Below are 20,626 nucleotides of genomic sequence, written 5' to 3'. Positions count from 1 at the left end.
GCTAACAAAACTGGCCTTGCGGTGGCATAAAACGAAGGGACCGCCACGGCGTGAGAAGACGACCCTTGAGCAAAGGTACGCTGGATGCGTTAGCTCCCACCGCTGGAGAAACAGGGAGATGAGGGAGACCCTGACGACCGCTAACATTCAGCAGCAGCAGCTCTGACGGCCGCTGCGTCACCGGTAGTGCTGAGAGGGCCAGCGCCCAAAGCCAGGCTGCCAGCGCTCCCACAAGCATCAGTTACCGTTGGCTCTTCAGGCTGCCGTGACAGCAGGACGCGCGGTCTCCTCACCCTGACGGAAAAACCTGCAAAACCTTCTAACTTCCTAAAGGTGGGTTTGTGGTTTTTTTTCTGATTTCAAAAGGGTTAAAAAAGTCGGAAACTTTATCTTCTCAAATTCTTGCTAAGTTACACTTACTACTTCAACTAACACAACAGTTACGTGACAAAGTACTGCAAATTATCAAAACGTACTGTACAGAAAATTACAAATTCGTTGCAAAATACATTGCGCTGCTATGACCAAGATAAAAAGTGCTTTTTTTTGTCAGAAAAGTGTTCTTCTGAAATAGAAGTGCCGTAGCCCGCAGTAAAATTCTGGTGTTTCACTCTGGTTGTGCTACCCTCTACTAATTATCTTTCCAACCTGGTTTGCATTTGGTGCCTTCTGCCTGGATGGCCGAGATGACGACAGCACTGGGGAGTGACGGTCCACGGCGGAGCGTGGCCACCCAGCTGGTGGCCAGGATCGCTCCCCGGTCCCTCGCAGCCCCAGAGAGCACCTCCTTGGGTTTTTATACACTGCATTATTTCCGCGGGGCTGGTTTTCCTCTGCAAGGTTTCGCTCATCCCTGCCCGCGGTTCCCACACAACCGCCAGGATTCCTGCACGGCCGTTATCCAGACTCTGCACCGACATCCTCCTGAAAAGTCGCTAGCGTCAGCGATGCCTGTGCTGCCTCATGAGGGGCACGATGCAAGAAGGGGGCCCAGCCAGTTTGAGAAACGGGTGTCTCAACAGTTCCGGTGCTGTGGCTCTCTGCGAGGGCTCCCGCACCAGCATTGAGTCCAAGAAGCCCCGGAGGACCGAGGAGACCTGCAACATCACACTGGCGTTAGGGGCGGACAAAGACGCCTGTTTCCAGCCTACGCTACGTCTGTGCACGCTGCTTTTCTCGGGAAGACGAGGGACACACTGAGCTCTCCTATGGCAACAGATGTGCTGAGCTGAAGGGCCGTGCGTCTTCTATGTGCCATTAATGTTGAAAGTATCTGGGTAACAGTGGGGTGCAGAACAGCACACACTGCATAGCTTTGCATGCAGTGGGTGGGGAAAGTATTAACATATGCTGAGGGCTCAGGCAGAGGCACTTCTACAGGCACACCCAAAATGGGAGGTACCCAAAGGCTTCGGCACTGGGCATGGACGTACCAACCCATCCGCAGCAGGGCTGACGTGCCGACTTGCTCTGGTCCTCGGCCAGGGTGGGAAGCGCAGGGAGCACGAGGCTCTGCCCAGCTCCCTTCGCCGTCACTCGCTGCAAAAGCAAAGCCAGGGCTGGGCACAAAAAAAGGCTACGGTTTGCTGATGGCTTTGGCCTCGCACCCTCCCCACGAGTCCTATGTAGGACCCGCTGCTCAAGGTGGTACCTTAAAGATGCAATTTATCCTTTGGGCATGGCAGCGTGTGGCTATGGTTTTATTAAACGTTTGTACGTGCAAGACCCTCATCACCTATGGAAAGTCTAACCTTGTGCATGTCCTTCACCCGGGGCGGGAGGTTATCCCGGATACGGCGCATGGCCTGCAGCGGCGGCTCGTTGAAGTAGGGAGGTTCGCCGTCTATCATCTCTATCACCATGATGCCCAGGGACCAGATATCCACCTGTAACACGCAGTCCGTTTGTAAACACCGCTGGTGGTGCAGCGCGGGGGCTAACGGGCTCAACACTTGGCCTTGTGCAAACCTCTGAGCTGGCTCGTGCTGTTGTACCTGCTGTCTGCGTCCAGTCTAAGCCAACAGTCTGGTGAGCCATCACCACAAATCCTTCTTTTTTAACCAGCCAACAACAGTTTTTTCTTCTGAGCAGTAAGTGCATTGAAGAAATAAATTAGAAACGACTTACAAACCCGGGTCTGCAGCCGGTTTAGGTGATGCCCACTGGAAGCACTGCTAAGGCATGCTCGTTTGAGAGGCTGGCTGCACCCCGCTGCGCTGCATTTCAGCTGCACCGATCTGCACCCACTGAATATTTACCCCAGGCTGGCTCTGCAGTGCTGCAGAGAGGTGCAGCTAGTGGGAGGGCAGAGTACAATTCAGCCACTGTGAAATCAGTTACTCTATTTCCCCTGAATCTTAAAGACTATATTTGAGCCCCCAAGGCAAACGCAAGCACTTACTACACCTGGGCCCGTTTCCAGGGAGCACAGGTAACACATTATATCATCCCTTTGGAAAGTGATTCAGCTCTAGCTTAAAAAAAAACAACCTCACACCTTTTTTTTTTTGGTCCTGGCCAGCTGCAGAGCTGCTCCAGAATCCCAGTCCACTGATGACTGTAATTCCTGTCATTTGCCAGCCCAAATAGAGCCAAGGCCAGTGCGTACTGCTTTTGTTCTTTTGCCAACACTATCCTTCAGCTTAAATCCTCTTTTTTTTTTTCCCTTCCCTTCTGGTGGGGAAACCTAATGTAGCTGTAAGTTCAGCCGCTTTATAATCCCTTCAGTGTTATTAATGGGCTAATAATAGCTGATGTTATTATCCCTGAAATGTCTTCTACAATGCCACACGTCCTGGGTGAACATCAGTGCCTGCAGGGTGCTCTCGCTTTCGGGCGGGCATTCTTCCTGCCGGCGCCAGATCGGTCCCTGCCGTGCAATGTGAAGATGCAGCGTCTCCCGTCTCAGGCCTCAGCTCATTCCACCCTCTTTGTGTGTGTGTGTGTGTGTGTATATATATATATATATGTATGTATATATATGTGTGTATCTGTGTGTAAATATATCTCTCTATATATATCTATATTTGTGTCGCAGGTTTGCTGTCTGCAGCTGTTACTACAGGCACTATCAAGCAGAAGATGACTCCCCTCACCACGCAGAGGAGAAAATGCAGCCGTGTCTCTGGCTGGGGAAGCGTGAGTCACTGTCACGTCTGAGCGCGGGAGAGGGGATTGCTCTTCCCAGGCTGGCAGTGCAGAAGTGCCGTGACTCAGAGCTTCCTAACAGATGGGGTACGGCACTGCAGAGCTGCCGGGTCCCCACCTTTCTGAGCTCATCTGAAGGGCTCCAATAAAACCGTGTGAATCGCCTTTTTCAGACCATTTGGCAGTGCTTAAAATAGTTCCCACAGATATGCTTTTTTTCCCCTGTCTCTCAACTAATGAGAGCAATGACTGCAAGGAATGAGCCGATGTGGAGACGAATGCTACAGAAGAAGGTGGCAATCCAACCCACCCAGCCGGCTCCTGTGTTTGGGACCCTACAGGACCATGCCCGTGCCTTTGCTGGCACTCCTCCGGAGGAAGGGGATCTCAGGCTTTAGCTGGATCTCTGCCTGCAGGTCTGTGCAAATACTGTACGGGCATGTGATCTGGCTGCTGGCTTGGCATATGCAGGTGTAGACACCTGTAACTGCAGCTCCAGCTTGCAGGCTTGATATTAAAGATCATCAAAGGGTCTTTCATGATGTGAAAATGTTGCCCGTTTCCTTTAATACAGCACCCTAAGCTAAAATATGTAAAGGCATTACATTGTTTAGTGTGCTAAATGGAGTTGTTACTTGACGACTTTGTCTTGGAGAAATACTCTAAAACAAGGCACGATGTAGCACTCTAGGGCAAACATAATTGCTGCTATTTAGCATATCTGCGTAAATGCATTTGAACTGCATGGTTCTGACAGGGCTCGGTGGGGTCGACCAAGGCACCACGCAGAGGGAAACCAGCCGCCCTGGGTCTGCGTGGGCACGCGGTGCCCTGCTGTACTCACCTCGGTGCCGTAGGGCAGCCGGGATATCACCTCTGGCGCCATCCAATACGGCGTCCCAACTAGCGACTTCCTCCGGGGGACCTCCTTTGACACTTGCGCGCAGAACCCAAAGTCAGACAATTTTATCTGAAAAGTAAAGCAAAAAGCCCCTCTTGAATAACAAGGCAAATTCCTCCGAGACACACATCTCCAGCTGCAGCCTGGGGGACAGGGACGGAGCTGCAACGTCTGCCTGGGACAGGACAGCAGCACAGTTTGGGAAGCGTGGCTGGAGATGGCAATACAGCCTGGGGAACGCGCGGCGCATTAAAATGAAGGGAAGGGAAAGAAGTAGGAGAGAGTGGCAGTGGTGCTCGTTACTAAGATTGCCTGTCACAGCTCATTGCCTCTCCACCAGCAAAAGATGCGGAGGTGATAAATGGCTTATAATATTTAAAAAATAGAAGGAAAGCAAAAAATTCTGAAGTAACCCTGTTTTATAATGAATCTATTAGTGCGTGTATATAAACCCCATGTCTGTAGTCTATGTATGCATACTGATATTCAATAATAGACATACTTCAAGTGATACACACCACTCCTATTATTTTGTATCAGGTATACAATCTGTGAGTTTGCCAGAAAACAGACGAAACAAATGGCATTCACCCATTTTCTTTGACCACAGAGCGCATGATCTAACACTCACAGAAAGCAATACACCTGCCAATGATTTTTCAAGACCAGGACCTCCCACTGTGGACTATCACTAAAGAAACGGTCATCTTGATGTAATAGGGGAGCTAATTTAGGGAAGGCAGGGAACGGTACAGGACTCTTCCAAAATGGTTGTAAGAGCTAAGGGGACCTGCCCCCTTTGCTTGGGAACTCGGGAATTAAAGACGGTACTGTCCTTGAGTAGCTGTGGCAGTGACCTGAAATAGAAATAATGGGATACACAAGCACTCCGGAGAGCAGCTCTTGCTGCATCATGTGCCTGCTCATACTTTTATGCCAGGTTTTTTTTAACAACAAAAATTATGGAAAATTATCGCCCCCCCACCCCGTTGCTGTACAACGCCAAGGTGAAAACTCCTCCAACCCCCAACCAAAACAAGCTGGTCTGAGTGCCGGTGGCATCACCCTCTTCCAGAAACAGCTTGTTCCTTAAGGCTAAAGTGTTCCTCCCCCCCCACCCCCCAGTATTTTTATTTGGAGGCCTAGAAGCTATCATAAGGGTTTTCCTGGACATTAGCCTAACCCCCATCACCCCCAGCTGTACACCGCACAGTGCACCGGTGACCCACGTCCGAGCTCCGTAAACCGTGTATCTGATCACATACTCGGCGCCTGGGGATACGAAGTGAGCCCAAACAGCCTCAGGACAACTGAAGTGGGAAGTTGCCTAAATCCCTGCATTGTGTAGACCAGCATTTTATTATCAGCACTGATTTGTTTTGTTTCGGATTCAGTGCAGACATCACTTTTTTTAAAACTAAGGGTATTATTTTTAACAGAATTACAAAATGACTGTTGGTATTTCTAAAACAAAGCCAATAATAGCCAAGTTCTCCAAGCTAAATGCATTTTTCAGCCTACAGGATGAAGAATGGAAGAAATAATGCATATTTTGGAAGCAGAGCCCAATCTTCTTTTGTAGCAGCACAAGAGGTTTTGCATATCTATTGCTCATTCGAGTACATAAAAGAAGACGATTTTCTAAAAAAAGATAATTGCACAACACGGCCACGAAGAAATCTGCAATGCAGATAATAAGTACTAGAGTAATGAGTATAATGAGGCACTGTATGCAGATCCCGAGAGCAGATCAGATGCTATTTCAGCAACATGGGTTGAGATCGCAACTGAAAAACTCCTACACACATGGGATTTTCTTCCCCCGACAGGATTAACAGGAGCAGCCTGTGACCGCTGCAGGAAGAAAATCCCTCTCCCTTGGTGAATTGGGAATCAAATTATAAAGGTGAGCCTTTGATTAGGGAATCAGACCAGGCCTGGGAGGCCAAGAGCTTTACCTTTTGAAAGAGAAGATCTAGGTTTGGTTCCAGACCAACCACGTGCTTTTGGGCTCAGTCCGACCCGTTAAATCTTGCTTTAGATAGGCGTGTAACACCAGTGGAGCAACCCTTAAAGCCCTGCTTATGGGACTCACTGGCCACGAGTCCCTTAGTTTCTACTCAAATTATCCCAGTGGGGCCACAAGGTGAGATGCCAAGTAGTGCCTAACTCAAGCAGAAATTAGGGTCTTATATTTAAGAGTGATTTGCCTCCCTCCACCTAAGCCTTCGGGTGCCCCAAGTTTCGGTGCTTCAAGTTTTACAGCTGTGTATGCCCAGAAATACCACAACACAAACCCACCTTTCTCCTCGCAAGGGAATAACAATTTCTTTGGGACCAAACACTGCTGAAGTAGTATTTTTTTTGCGTGCAAACTTTATTTTGCTTATCGCGCAGGTCACGTGCAGCATTTTCGCTCCCTCTCTCCCCACTCATTAACAACACAAAGACAGACCAATTCACTGACAGCAGCATCCCATCCAAGTAAATGGAAGTGTGGGATAAGTATTACCAAGCGTCTTGTAAGTGTACCTACAGTAAAAGCTACTCTCGCCACCAGGGGAGTGTTTCAGCAGTAATGCAGAGTATTTCCTATTCGTATAGATTGATGTTAGCCTCCTAACTAGCTTGGGAAAACAGAGCAAATGTATAGAAGCTTGCTAACTAAAGGATAACTAAATGTAGTAAAAAGGAAATATTTCTGAGAGGCATCGGAGTAGGAGCGGTACAGCGTACAAGAAGGTCTCTCGTCACCTAACCATCACCCATGTGGCACAGTTTGTTCTGCCACTGCCTTTTGACGGCTCTGATCCCCCCGGGGACTCTGCATGCAGCACAGATGTCAATCACCTGCCAGGCCAGGCCTGTGCTTTCTGATTCAGCTCTCTAACAAGTTATTCACAGGTCATATCCCTTGGTTTCACACGCTTGGCTTATTTTTTTTAAGTTAGCATCACTTTGAATGGGCACAGCTATTTTCATGCCAGCCCCAAGGGATGGCAGGAGAAACGTTGGGCACTCACCCTCCCGTCGCTTGTGAGAAGGATGGAGTCGCTTTTGATGTCGCGGTGGATGACGCCTTGGTTGTGCAGGTAAGACAGGGCTCTCAGGACGGACAGGCAGACGGTTGCTATCTGCTCCTCGTTCATCCTGAAAGAGCAAGGTGGAAAAACAAGCTGAGCGTTTATGAAGACAGCGGGAAAGGGGAGCTGGAGCGAAGAGGCACAAGTCCCCCTTCGCGCCGGTGTACAGACAGCCAGGAGGTCTTTTAGGCAACGGCTCTGTGGGGCGACTCTGGTCCTATTTCTGTCAAAAAAGGGGAGATGAGGGGTGAGGGACAACTCTGCAACGAGGTCTGGAGAAGTCTCCCTGCAGCACCAAAAAAGCAGAGTGTACTATGTGATGTAGCCTGTTACAATGAGCCTGTTTCCCTCTGGGAAATAACGGAAATGCCTTATTTACAATAAACTCACTGCTTGCCAAGGAGGGTAAATCACTGCTGGGATGGAAGCAGGCATGGAATGAATATGAGAAAAACCACTCTTAATTGTGCAGACAAAACATCAGGCCCTGGGTTAGCTCTTCGAGAGCACTTCTTTGCTTTTAATGCCTCCTACAAAAATATTGAGGGTATTTCAGTAGAAAAATAAACAGCAAGAGTCCTCATTTCTGTGCATGTGTGCAAAACCCCATTCTGGAGGAAGCTGTCTGACACAGCACGATGGCGATGGCCGGGATGGGTCGTGCGCCCCAGTACTGCTGCCCCATCGCTGGATGTCCCCAGCACCTCTACTATGTGAGCAGAAAAATACCCGTGGAGATTTCTGCTTTGTGTGCCATTTGCAGTATTTTAGCAAAATCTTCGAGGGAAGGTCATGCAATGTAAAAAAAAAAAACCCAGAAGATTAAGGGAAGACTATTTTGAGTAAAAAAAATAGATGATAGATCTTAAGAAGTGGTGTCCTGGGAACATCTGTTTGCCGTTAAACTCCTGTCAGAAATATCTAAGATAGAGCTTTTAATGTTTTGGGGAGCAGTAGTTAACAAACGACTTGCAATATTGTGATTTATTTCAGCACATCAGCTAAGGCAACACGAAAAAAACAAAATACCTGTGTTACAATTCTGCTTTTGGTAGGATCTGAGAGCATCACTAAACTATGAGAGAAGACAAATTTTCTAATTTACTATTTCTTGCTTTTCTTCTTGCTCACCTAAATACTGTCCCACTGGTTTGGTGTGGAAATTTTTATTTTTTTTATTCAAGAAGAAGAAATTAAATAAAGAATTCCTCTTTCCTATCTCATTGTATCCTGCTTATCAGGAAAAGATGAGTGAAGAGCAGCTGTAAAGAGGGCTGTAAAATCTAATGTCTCCATTCAGAAGAGGAAGAGCGGTTCCATACACTACAGCTTTTGTGCTGGCACATCACCTTCTTTAAAGGTACGGTATTAACTGAAATACAGGAACAAGCTCTACCATAAGCACAAATATTCCGATATAAAAATACTTTTCCCTTTATGTTTTAGGCTCAGTTTGCAGTTAACATTTCTGACAGCGTGGTTACGTGGGTTATGAGTATGGAGAAAAATCACCCTTACAACTGACGTAGTTATGACGGCGAAAACAACAATACAGATCACCAAACATGGAAAAGAAGATTTTTTTTTGCCATTTTAGGAAGTAATGGATAAAAGTCGTGTTGCTGCTAAATTACTTCCTAAAGCGCTAGCAAATCCCCATCTACCAGCAAGCCCTTTCAGGTATTTCTTTCCCTTCTATTTAAAAAATGCTGGTACTGACAGGAATCAGCGACTGCAGTCGCTTCTTTATGCTGGTAAAGTGAGCATGCTACAGTATGTGTCTAAGTATGTGTATATATATAAAAGTATATGTATATACATACACACACACACATACAGAGCTATACACATACATACATACATATATTTATGTATATATATTTTCCATGTATGTCTATTGTATGCATGTATGTATTTTTATGTTTGTATATATGTATTTTGTATGTAAATACAAATATACAGCAATAAATATACACATAAAAATACATATATAGAGCCAGCAGGTAGCCAGCTTCCCTCAGCAGGAGGTGAGGTCCGGAGGGCACGGTCCGGAGGCATCCGCGAAGGAAAGCTGCGGCATCTCCCTCCCGCCTGGCCTACACTGTAGGATTTATGCTGCTGGTCGCCGGCGCAGCACACCCAACCCACCTCGTGTGAGTCACTATATCTGTCAAAGCGCCGCCCTCCAGAAACTCCATCACAACCCACAGCTCATCGCCAACAAGGTAACTGTTGTACATGTCAACCACGTTTTCATGATGGTAATCTCTCATGATTACAACCTGTGAGGAAGAAAAAGATGGTATGTGAATTGCTACAAGCATTATCTGACACTTGTTTTGACCTTCTTTTTCACTGTACTTTTCTCTTTGTGCTTAGTAAAGATTCTGCTATGAATCACATCCTCCCTCCCTAATCCTTATGCCAACGCATAAACAAAATCAATATATTTACATAAAAATAACAGTCATCATAAATGCATTAGGAAGAAGGAAGAATCTTTAGTTGCTAAATTATAAGTGGCAGATAACTGGGTTTTTTTCAGACTGCAGGAACAGGACTGTTTATTTCATTGCTTTTTTATTGCCAGTCGCTTTCAGTACCACAGAGATTTTTTTTTTTGACCTGATCAATCGCTCAACCCATCAAAGTCTTCATCACGCATCAAATGGTACTTTGCACAGAATTTTAACAGAATGCCGGTAGTACTACAAGGGATATTCATAAGATGACTCAAATCCCACATCAAAAAGGGACTGTACAGAATTGGGACCACAGTAACAGCAGCCCAGCCAAGGCAGCAACCATGACCACAGGGCACTGAGGGACGTCAGAAAGGTGATCAGGAGAGAAAACAACAGCCAGGGAAGGCTTTGTTATAGACGGAGGAATTCCAGCACTGCTGAAAAGAAATTTTCAGATGACACGAGTGACTGGAGCATGTCAGGGAAGCAGCTTGGTCCTGCACAGCATGTAAGACCTGCTTCAAGCTGTTACCATTCAAGAGATGCTTGGTTAGAGCTACCACAACGCAATTCAGTGCAGTCTTCCAGCAGAGGCAAAACAAAGCCAAAACACCCAGTACAGTCATGGACTGTGCAAAGGAGAACTGTGTGAAGTTTGTTAAAAACTAATATTTTAATTAAAAAATGTTAAGTTTTAAAATATTTTAAAGAAACCAGTCTGTTATGTGCTGAGGGAAGATCTTCTCATAATTAAAATACAGGAAACAAATGATAGAATCAAAAGGTTATTTCTCACAAGAGGTTTCCCAGGGGACCTGCAGTGTTTTTGGTGTTGATCAGCATATTCACAAGTGGTCTCGAAAAGGGAGCGGAGAACACGCACCACTAGCTTCTTTAAGGGAGTAAGAAGTAAAAAAGGAGAAACTTCAAGTTGCAGAAGGAACTCTCAGCACCAAATAACAGGGTGAAAAAACGGCAAATGAAAACCAGTGTTGTTAAATTTAAAATAATGTACACGGTGAAAACAATCTTCCATAAGCAGTTGTGTGCTCTGCAACCACTCAGGAAAGCAGATGTGGGAATTAACACAGATTGTTCAATGAAAAAGAGACTGTCAGCTTTTTCTTAGTAACCACCAAGAAAGCAAAGGGACTGCTAATGGCTAGGAGAGGAAGGAGGGAGGAAACAAAAAGCATGTATATGCCAGAATACGGTGCACGTGCTTCTTGAATAGTCTGGTTAGTTTGAAGCCTCTGTCTCGGAAGAATAAACTATACCAGCAAATGGTCAGAAAAAGGCAGCCAGGCTATGTCCGTGCACCTGACATGCTGCATGGACCAGCTGATAGATTTCTTAGCTGTTTACTGTGACTTCCCACCCATTATAGGTTTAAAGCCAGGAGGAGATGTAGTTCATTTGAAACTGGTCTGGTTGTACAATATTTATACAGCATAGATGCGCGTGGGACTCACTACCTCTTTTAGAAAGATATTAATTTGGCTCTTGAGGTTGCCATTTGGCCCACATCTCCTGTTGAACCTACCGCCTGCAAAACTCATCACACCACCCAAAGCAATGTACCTCATTAAAGAGCAGCTCCCTTCTCTGCTGTTTCCTGAGATCCATCTTCTTCACGGCGACTTGCTTTCCTGTGTGCTTCTCTGTGGCGATGCAGACAATCCCCGTGGAGCCCTCCCCGATCTTGATGAAGTTGTCCAAGTACTCCCGGGGGTCACCGGGGCTGACCACAAGCTGCAGGGCAGCTCTGAACTGTTCGTGGGACACCCTGGAGGGCTGCTGGTCTGAGGAGGATCCCCAGCTGGGTGGAGGATAAGCACTTGACGTGATACTTGGCGAGCTGGGGTAGGAGGCGGTGGAAATATAGGGAGAGCTGGGCTGGAGAGATGGCTGGTGATAGTGGGACGCTTTGTGGTAGACCAGAGGGTACTGATAGCTGCTGCTTGAATAGCCGACTTTGCTCTGACTTTGAGGTAGCTTTACTGGGCCCCTGGGGTAGGTGTCCGATCCAGAGAGAGGTGGGCTAATGACCAGCTGCGCTCGATCATAATCCACCTGCAACGCAAAAGCAGACAAGTGAACGCAGATGAGCGGACAGCTTTCTTGCTGTCCATCCACTCGGTTCGTTTTCGGCACCCCCGGAGGTCCTCAGCGGGTGCCGGCACAACGTGCTCCCGCATTCTTCTCAACGTGGCACTGCTGCCCTGTATCTGAAAAGAGATTTTTAGACCATTGGGCTGCTGTGACCCTGGCTGAGGCCAGGGAAGACCACAAAATCTTTTGTGCATCCTCAGGTCCAGGTACCTGTTTGTAGATACAATAATCTTTGTTTAATGAAAGCGTACGCTCCAAAAAGTGTATTTGCTCTGTATTTGCAGTGCCCTGCAGGCTCTCTGGGCCATTTCCTCCAAGGATTCATCCCTTTCACAACCAGCAGCCCTTTGGCTAATTCCAGTTTGTGTCTTTCCTTTCAAATACCAGTTCCCGGGTTTTGACTCTCAGCCTTTAGTCTTTTCTTATGCTTTTCTCCAGCAATTCAGGGATGACCCAACCTCTTCTTGCGGAGGTGGTGGTACCCCAAAATCCCTGTCATCTCCTGCCTTGCCCCACTACCAGCTGCTGTTTGAGTAACTGCATACATGAGTATTATGAGGAGCCTAATTCAATTTACGATTTCTTAAATCATTTTCCAGAGTGACACACTACTTAACTGCAGTGTCAGGAAACCACTAATTTTCATCTGAAATCAGAGACAATTGCAGAGGAAATTATCCCGATGGGAGGCCTTGTTCATTTGCAGGTTCCTTTCTTTCTACTTTCCAAGCTTTTCTAAGCTTCTTACACTGAAAGCAAATGAATACTTCACATTCGCAAACATAATAGTTTGCTTCTATCCAAACTAAAAGAAAAAAAAAAGGATGTAAGACAAAAAACCCTCACCCAAAACAGAAATAATTTTTTTCTCCCAGAAAAGAGCATCTCCACGTTTACGATACAACATATGTGACTCCTGACGACGTGTGGAGCATGTCGGGGCAGGGGGTGGTTCGACACAGGCTCATGATGTAGCACAATTACAAATAATTATGGCAATGAGTTCATTTAATCAATCAATTTCGGTGGCGGTGCACAGGGGTGGACAGAGCAGCAAACTCTACACAGCTCATGGTTGCTACTATTACCGCTGGCTGCCGGCCAGGAGTCCCTGATCCATGTTAGTTAAATGCACATTAATCTGAATTTGGCAGTGTAATCAAGGACCCAACTGAACTGTGAAATTGAATTCTGCAGTGGAACATCATTTGACCATTTTATGCTAAGACTGCAAAAAAAAAAAAAAAAAAAAAGAAGAAGAAAAAAATCTGCCGCAGCATCAATTTATCACTGTAGGCTGCTGCACAGTGAGGAGGAGTTTCTAGCTGGATTCGCCTCGGTGCAGGGAGAAAAGCCTCCGAGTGCAATATCATATCAGTGCTTTCCTACCTCATGCGTGAGCCGGGCGTGCCTGTCTTTTCATTTCACGTGAGGTTTAGCAGGGAAGAGGGGATGCCTCTCCAGAGGGGCTGCTCAGAGATTCCCCTTGGAAACGTGAGGCTGGAGTCTGCTTCCATCTGAGACTCGCATGCTGACAGCTACCAGCCATATGGAGCACCCAGCGAGCACGTAAGAGCGTTGTGCAGCCACCTCCTAGGATGCTGGTTTTGTTTAAGCAAAACATCCACATGATTACAGCCATAATTTCACTTACTCTGTCAGGCAGGGGTAGCCATAAAATAGAAGGGGGTCAGAGACACCATGAATTTCGTGAAGGACATTACATCTGCCAAACTAATTAACACAGAAAAGTGCTCAGATGGTTTGGTGGAGGGAGGGGAAGTCAATCTAGCCCTGTCCTATATATCTGTGTACATAGGGACACATAAATTATTGCTTTGGCTGTAAATACACCATTTTCTTTTAACTATTGAGATGGGGAAAGCCTTGTCTAGAAATTCAAGCTGGATAAATCCACAGTAATGAATTATTTGAGGATTCACCCATGCCTGATATTTCTGAGCATGTCCTAAGCTTAACACATTGGCAAAAGTAACTTCCGCAGTGAAATTTTAAAATGAAAATTCAGGGGTTTGGTGTGCTTGCTAAGAATTTTTGAAAGCTTTTTGAGGTTAGCATTGCAGCACAATGTAAACCCATTCACGTCCTGAATTCCATGAAATCTTACAAAAAAATCAGGAGCTATAATGAGTAAATCATCTGAACCTCTCCTCCGAGGCTTTGTCCTGACGCAGTGCTTCACATCGCAGCAAAATCGAACACACTTTATTCCACTAATAATTCTGTTTCTGCTACTGAACGCAGTTACCTACTGAAAGGAAATTCTTTAAATACTACAAAGGAAAGAAGAAACCAGTCCTGCACTCATTCAAGATCAGGTCAAAGGAGCAGCCGAAGCTCTGACATGACATCCATCACGGCGCTGCGGTGCAAGGCGATACCCTGCTGCTGCTGGCTGGGTCGCTTCACCGGCTCGCAGTATTACCCGCATCTGCACGCGGCCACATCGGCAGTTGGTCTTTTCATTGTTAAAAGGTGGCCGTAACACCATGTTTAAACTGATTTCAGTTTCCACTCTGATGACTGCGATGCCTGTTTTGTATTGCATGCGGTGGAAACACCTGCTTGTTCGTAAGGGGTAGGTACCTTCCCTGCAAGGCAGGCTGCTTGGGCAGCCTTTCAGCCGAGCAGGTGTCCCCATACGCTCTGCAGTCGGACTGCAGCAGCGGTGGCAGCCGCAGCCCTGCAGCCGGAGCCCATACCCTCCTAGGGGAGTGGCAAGCCCGTGGCGAGATGGGCTCGCCTTTCAGTAAAGGCAGAACAGATTTTGGTTTGATTAGGTTTCAGTTCGCCAAAGTAAAAGGTGGGGAGGGGATGATTAGAGGTTGCATGGGAAGAGGTTACTCTGGTGCTTCACTGGCGGAAATCTCTGAGAGACTCCGCGTGGCGGTGACAGGCAGCATCCGTGGAAAGCTACTGGCATGTGAATGAGAAAACAGGGCAAAAAGAGGGTTTCTGATAGTAAAGGCGTGGCTCTGCCTTCAGCAGGCTGGAAACGTCCTTCTGGCGCAGAGTGCCTGCAAAACGCACAGCAGGAAAACGGTGGTGCTGAGCAGCGGCCAGGTTAGACAGAGACCTCTGCTACGCTACAGCAGTACCAGGTAGGGAAGGGGAGAGCAGAAATCAGGGTCCCTTGGAGGAGGGAGAGGAGAGGGTCGCGGAGAGCTGCTACCGAAAAATGACAGGGAAAGGAGCTTTGAAATAATAGGATCCGGTGCAAAAAGTTAAGAGGGCTGCCTGTGATGAAGAGGAGGGAAGAAAGAAAACATGCAGTACAGAGTGTCCAAAACTAAGCAGACCTGGCGGGACGAGTTTGATATTGTGTGACAATATTGAGGAGACTCCGTTGAACAAAGTGGGATGTAAGCACTGTGTCGTGAGGAAAACACAGCAGACGCTGCCACCCCATGCAAGTGTTACTGGAGTTAGTCTGCAGGAATAGGAGAGCAGGTGGGGAACATGGGGGTGCATCGGAGGGAACCAAATCTGAGCCTCCAGCTTCCTACACCTCCATGGTCCCACTGCACGGCAGTGGGCAAGCCCAGTGCAGTGGAATTCTTCTGACGTCATACCTCTGAGATCACTGATGATGAAACAGGGCAGACATCTGATTTATCTGACATCTATCACCTGCAAATAATACTGAACTAAGTCTGCTCTTCACATTTACAAGCCAAAATGAACATCTTTGTTAAATGCATTCTGAAGCCATACATTTGTGCCTGCAGACTTTTTCACTGCAGACTTTTTCCCCCCTTTTAATTATACTTTAAAGCCAATCTCATTTGTCAAATATCTGATTCGAGACCTGATTCTCATTTAGTAAGCCCATTTGATGAACCATTATCTTACTAATGCCTCCTTGAAAAGAAGACTCTTCAGCAATCATCCAAGACAAGAAACTGCTATTCACTTCCAGGAGCTGTGGACGGGTTTGGGAGTTGAAACTGCTGCATTTAACAGTGAATCATCAAGTTTCAATACACCAAGGCTGTAGGAGTGTTTTTAATGCTCTGAGGAGAGGAACAGCTCACAATGAATCTTGCACGGAGGCATCTTTTTTTTTTTATAAAAGTTGTTACTGCAGTTTAATGGGATATTTTTCAAATTGTCTGGAGTGCTTCGAGTCCTGTAAAATATACCTGCCTTCTGCCCTATTGAATGCTGTAAAACTGGCAGGAGCAGGCGCAAGAGAGTCTATGAATTACTGGATTCGTCCTCCTCCTTTCTAAACCCTGACAAAATGATTGCTTTAAATGAAGGAAATGGCAGATAGCCCATCCCAGGCTTTCTTCAAAACTTCCAGAAACCATATTTAATGCCACATTTTTGCATGCACTTTAACTACTCACACGCATCCCTCCCACCACACCCCGAGTTCAGGAAAGGCATGCAAAGAGACCTGGTAACTTTTCTACTCCCCCCACCATTTATCCTCAACCTCCAAAGCCCCGCTCTGTGCTTTAATGCAATGTGGAATAAACACACATTGCTCTCCCTTTACCACAGGGCACTGGTTGTAACTCTGCACCCCAGGATCAGCAAAGCAGCCAAAACCTGAGCAAACAAGACACAGGCATGCCTCCAGCATAGGGCTATCGTGGATTTGCAGAGACCTGGCGTTTCTTCTGGGTCTGCAGCTGGACAGGACCACGTTCTCAGTGCACAGAGCCAGTAAGAAAATGCACTGTTCAGATCATCATTAAACAGCAAAGTGGATCTCACCACCTGACAAGCTACCTACCTCAGCACATTTGGTAAGTCACGGCAACCCAAGACTGTTTCAGCCCTGGAAAAATGAGCTATCATCTTGGCGCCCGTTGCTAGGGGAACTCGGTAATGTTCAATGCAATCTACACTGAAGAAAAAACATCTCTTGCAGAATATTACATGTTTAAGCAGGTCATCATCGTAGCTATGTGACGAGACGTGTAAGAAAAGCGTTATTCTCTTAACTGAACAAATAGTTACAGCAAACTATTGCAGGTATGGTAGGACAGCTGTATGGGCAATATTCCTCATGTGACTAAGAAAAGGCAGAGCAGGCCACAAATTTGTGCAGAGGAGCTGCTTGTAGATATCATGGTTGAAATGCTTTTTTGCACCTTAACCCTTTTTTTTTAAAACTACATCTAAAATGTCTTGGGTGAGATAAACTGCTTTGATTTAATTTCACTGCTTAAAAACAAAGCGGAGAGGGGTAAACCCCTATTCTCATTAGTGGCAAAGAGTTAATAAACCTTGTAATATAAATATAGCATAAATACAATATAAATAATAGAACACAGAGGTTTCAGCCTTGCACAATAACAATTCAAATACGGAAGTATCTGATATACAAACCAGACCAGCTTCTCACCCCTGGCCAAGATGTGCACAGCCGTATGAATTCCTAACGCCACAAAAACTGCCAAAGAACTTGGGATTATTTGGAATCCCAGGTAAAACCCCTGGACGCTGGGCATCTCCAAACCTGCCTGTTAATAAATATCTTAAACCCACTGGTCCCTGACATCCATTTTCAGATACCCGAGTAAAGTGGGTGGGTTTTCACACCTGCCAAGCGGCAGCCACAGAGCTCCCAGGGACGTTACTGGCCGCATTCGGCATCGCGTGCCCAAGAATGGCTCCTTGCCCTTAATTTTTTGCATGCACTTAATTTTTTGTGCTCCCGTTTTGGAGAGGTTGATCCCTGCCCTGGCAGCACTGTCACCAGGGATGTCACGTTACCTTGGGGATGCCCGCTGCGGTTTCGGACAAGCGGGGGTAGGTGTAGGAGCTGTAGGAGTGTCCTTGCTGGTGTGCTTTGAAAGCGCTTGCTCCGTAGGGCATGGCTGGCTCCTGCAGACCGGAGCCCGACCTGGACCTCTGCCTCATTGCTGGCTGAGGGCTCGCTGGGTCCACGTAGGATGACTTTGGCCTCTTGTCATAGTCGTCCTTGCCCAGGCCATGTCCCCAGTCGCCGTCGCTGTACTCCAGCCTCTCCTTGGGGCACTCGCTCTGCACTGACGCTCGGGACGGGGTGTAAGGAAAGGGATCTCTATAGTCCAGGGAGGATCCGCTGGGGATCCGCTGATACTCCAGCTTTAGGCCGCCGTATTCCAGCGGTTTGGGCTTTGTCTCCAGGTGTGCATGGTAATCTGGGAGGAACCTGGAGAGGTCTGACTGCAGGGGCGTCACTTCCGAATAATAGATGTCCCGGGAAGTCACCTTCACCATATGCCCGTTCTGCTTGGTGGCATAGCTCCCTTTGTAGTACCTGTCTAACTCTTCCCCATAAAGAGTCTTGTCTCGATATTTTTCCACGACATAGTCTGTTGTAGAGTCTGACTCACTGGAGTACTGGGAATATGTGACATAACCATTTTCCTCCTGGTGCCTCGGCACATGGTTTGCGTTTCCTTGGTGGTGGGTGGGAGGACTTTCCTTCCGCAGGGAATTGGATCGTGTCACCGAGATATTGTCAAACTCTTCCAGCAGGCCATTGATTGAAGTATCCTTTCGAGGCTTATTTCCTCTAACAATAGTCTGGGAATAAAAAATTGCTTTGATTAATACTGATTTTCATTTAATGTCTGACCAAGAGAACCCCCGAGAAGAAAAAAAGTCTATGATTCACCCAGAAATACCCATAGCAATGTGTTATGTTCTTCAGTCACAGGCACCTCAGAATAATCCATTGCCAGAAAAAAATATCTTAATAAATACTTACAATAGGACGTACAGAAATGAATAAACAAAGAGGGGTTAAATTCGGTGTACGTCATAAGCTGAGATTTGGCATGCAACCCCAAGACACTCTTAAAAAGCCCAGTTTAAGAGGTGGGTGTTCAGCAGCCAACAGCAGAGACGTTTAAAACCACTACTTATTTTTTATTTGTTATTATTCAGTTGTCTACATCAAGCCAAACTGGTAGGCTGAGTCTGATTTACAGGGTATGAATAAGCTAAACGAAAATCATTCAGCAGTCGCTTTACATGTTATTTTAACAAACTGTTGGAGTGGAAAGTAGCACATAGTTTAGTAGGCACTGGGTTTGTTTTTTTTTTACAAAACGGTATGTTCCCAGGTAGCAGAATTACCACTGGGGACTGCCTCTTAGTTAACTTCGCATAAGAGACACTTGGGGAAGAGGGAAAATACTTAACTACATCTCCTTCTTACAATACACAGCATCCAGCAAACCACTGGGCACAACCATGGCTTTGGGACATCCACATCACGGATGTCATGCAGTGGCAGTGCTGGTGGCCCTGTTTGTGTCCTAATATTGCAAAGTCCTCTATAGGTCCCCCAGCCATGGATGACGAGCATGTAGGAGCATCACAGACGTGAACTTGCTCCCATTAACTGCCCACAACCCCCTGCCCACCCCTCCTCCTTTCTGACCAAAACATTGGTGCTCCTGGTAGAATAGGAGGCAAGCAGTGCTTGGTTACAGCTCGCCTTCAAGAAAGACTGACTATTTTTAGCTAGTAACATCTGAAGACTGTAACACGTGGTTGAATCCATTTTTCAGCAGTTGACTCCCATTGAGCACCTACTCACGTTTATAAACACCCCACAAGAATAAGATGTACAGATTACAGGCCAGGGCCATAAATCAGCACGGCTCTACTGAAAACACATTTGCTTTGCTGATTCGCTTTGGCTAAATATCTACAGCTGTGTCTTATTTAACTTGCCGAGTTTTTAAACACGGTCACTGTGGTCACCCCAAGGAGATGGAGATGTCCCTTTGTGAGCTGCAGCCTGCCTACGTTGCATGCCGACAGCGGCGTCTCGGACACCAACCGTGGCGTATCAGACGCCGTGGCGTATCAGATGCTGACCATGGCATATTGGATGCCAACCGTGGCATATCAGATGCCGACTGTGGCGTCCAGCCTGGCCACTGGCCCTTCATTCATTGCAACGCTGACAGAGGAAGGCTCCGCTCCAGGCATGGTGAGGCTGCTCAACCCCTGCTCGAAAGCTCAAACTTTGGGCGAAAGGCTCAAACTTTGTCAAAATATGCATTTCATCACTAATAAAATCACTTTTTCACAAAATTAACAGCAGTGTAATTCTCTGTTATTCAGCAAAAGGCAGCTGAGAAAAGCCGGGCTACAAGCAAAGCAGTCCTGACCTCACGCTGATCCCTGCTCTGATTTATGTCCATAATTACTTGCCTAGTTTGCTATTTTGAAGCTAGTGATACTGAAACAATAGGACAGCAAAAATAAGGGACAGCAAACAGATCACTCCTTTCGCCTCCAAAGCCATTCAGCAAGACGAGAGGAATTGGTTTCATTCGGCTACAGCCTCTTTGGCAGGATGACTGCGCGATCATTCATATTTAATTATCACATAATAAACCAGCAACATTCGACAATGAAACACTTATAATTGAAAACAAGATTGAAATACCCAACTGCTACCCCGCTTCCCCTGTGCAAATGCATGCCAAGGAGTAAAATGCCAATTCAATACTCTCCGTGGGACTGGCCTTCACAAAGGAGAGGTTTCCTGGAGCAATCTGCGTTGTGCCTGCACAAAAGGACCTCGGAGCTGGATGGAGCCCCTAGGAGCAGAGCGGCCTCTTCGGTTATAGGAAAGAGGAGTTTTCCCTCTGCTCCTCCAAGCAGATGCTCTCTGAAAGCAGGATTTTTAGATACCTTCAGAAGGAAGATTTAGAAGAATGCAGTTGAGGGTTTATGTGTTAGGGAATTCATTGATGACAAAACCCTGCAGTTTAGGGATTTTCTGCAGACAGGTGAGTGCTTGGGAGCCACCTTTTTGGTTATGAGGATTTTAAAAAAGTGCTGATAGTAAAATGGTCTTGTAGGAAACTCCCATTTTCCAAAAAAAAGCATTTGCCACCGAAGCCCCAGTCTGGTGAAGCAGTCTGGGTTAG

General features: G+C 46.6%; 1 protein-coding gene across 1 annotated transcript in view; it reads right to left on the bottom strand.

The window, feature by feature from the left end:
• Positions 1–941: 941 nt before the first annotated feature.
• The window catches only part of PAK5 (p21 (RAC1) activated kinase 5), a 45,280-nt gene continuing 25,595 nt past the window's right edge, over positions 942–20,626 (bottom strand). Inside the window, exons 3-9 of the mRNA XM_072858571.1 lie at positions 17,460–18,257; positions 11,178–11,669; positions 9,280–9,413; positions 7,072–7,198; positions 3,992–4,117; positions 1,752–1,886; positions 942–1,097 (exon numbers count right to left, since the gene is read on the bottom strand). Coding sequence (XP_072714672.1) covers positions 942–1,097; positions 1,752–1,886; positions 3,992–4,117; positions 7,072–7,198; positions 9,280–9,413; positions 11,178–11,669; positions 17,460–18,257 — 1,968 coding nt within the window. The remainder of the gene's footprint in view (positions 1,098–1,751; positions 1,887–3,991; positions 4,118–7,071; positions 7,199–9,279; positions 9,414–11,177; positions 11,670–17,459; positions 18,258–20,626) is intronic.

Source organism: Ciconia boyciana, chromosome 3 (genome assembly GCF_034638445.1).
Source record: "Ciconia boyciana chromosome 3, ASM3463844v1, whole genome shotgun sequence".
In the NCBI taxonomy this organism is placed as follows: domain Eukaryota; kingdom Metazoa; phylum Chordata; class Aves; order Ciconiiformes; family Ciconiidae; genus Ciconia; species Ciconia boyciana.
This window is presented reverse-complemented; position numbering and strand designations above follow the sequence as displayed.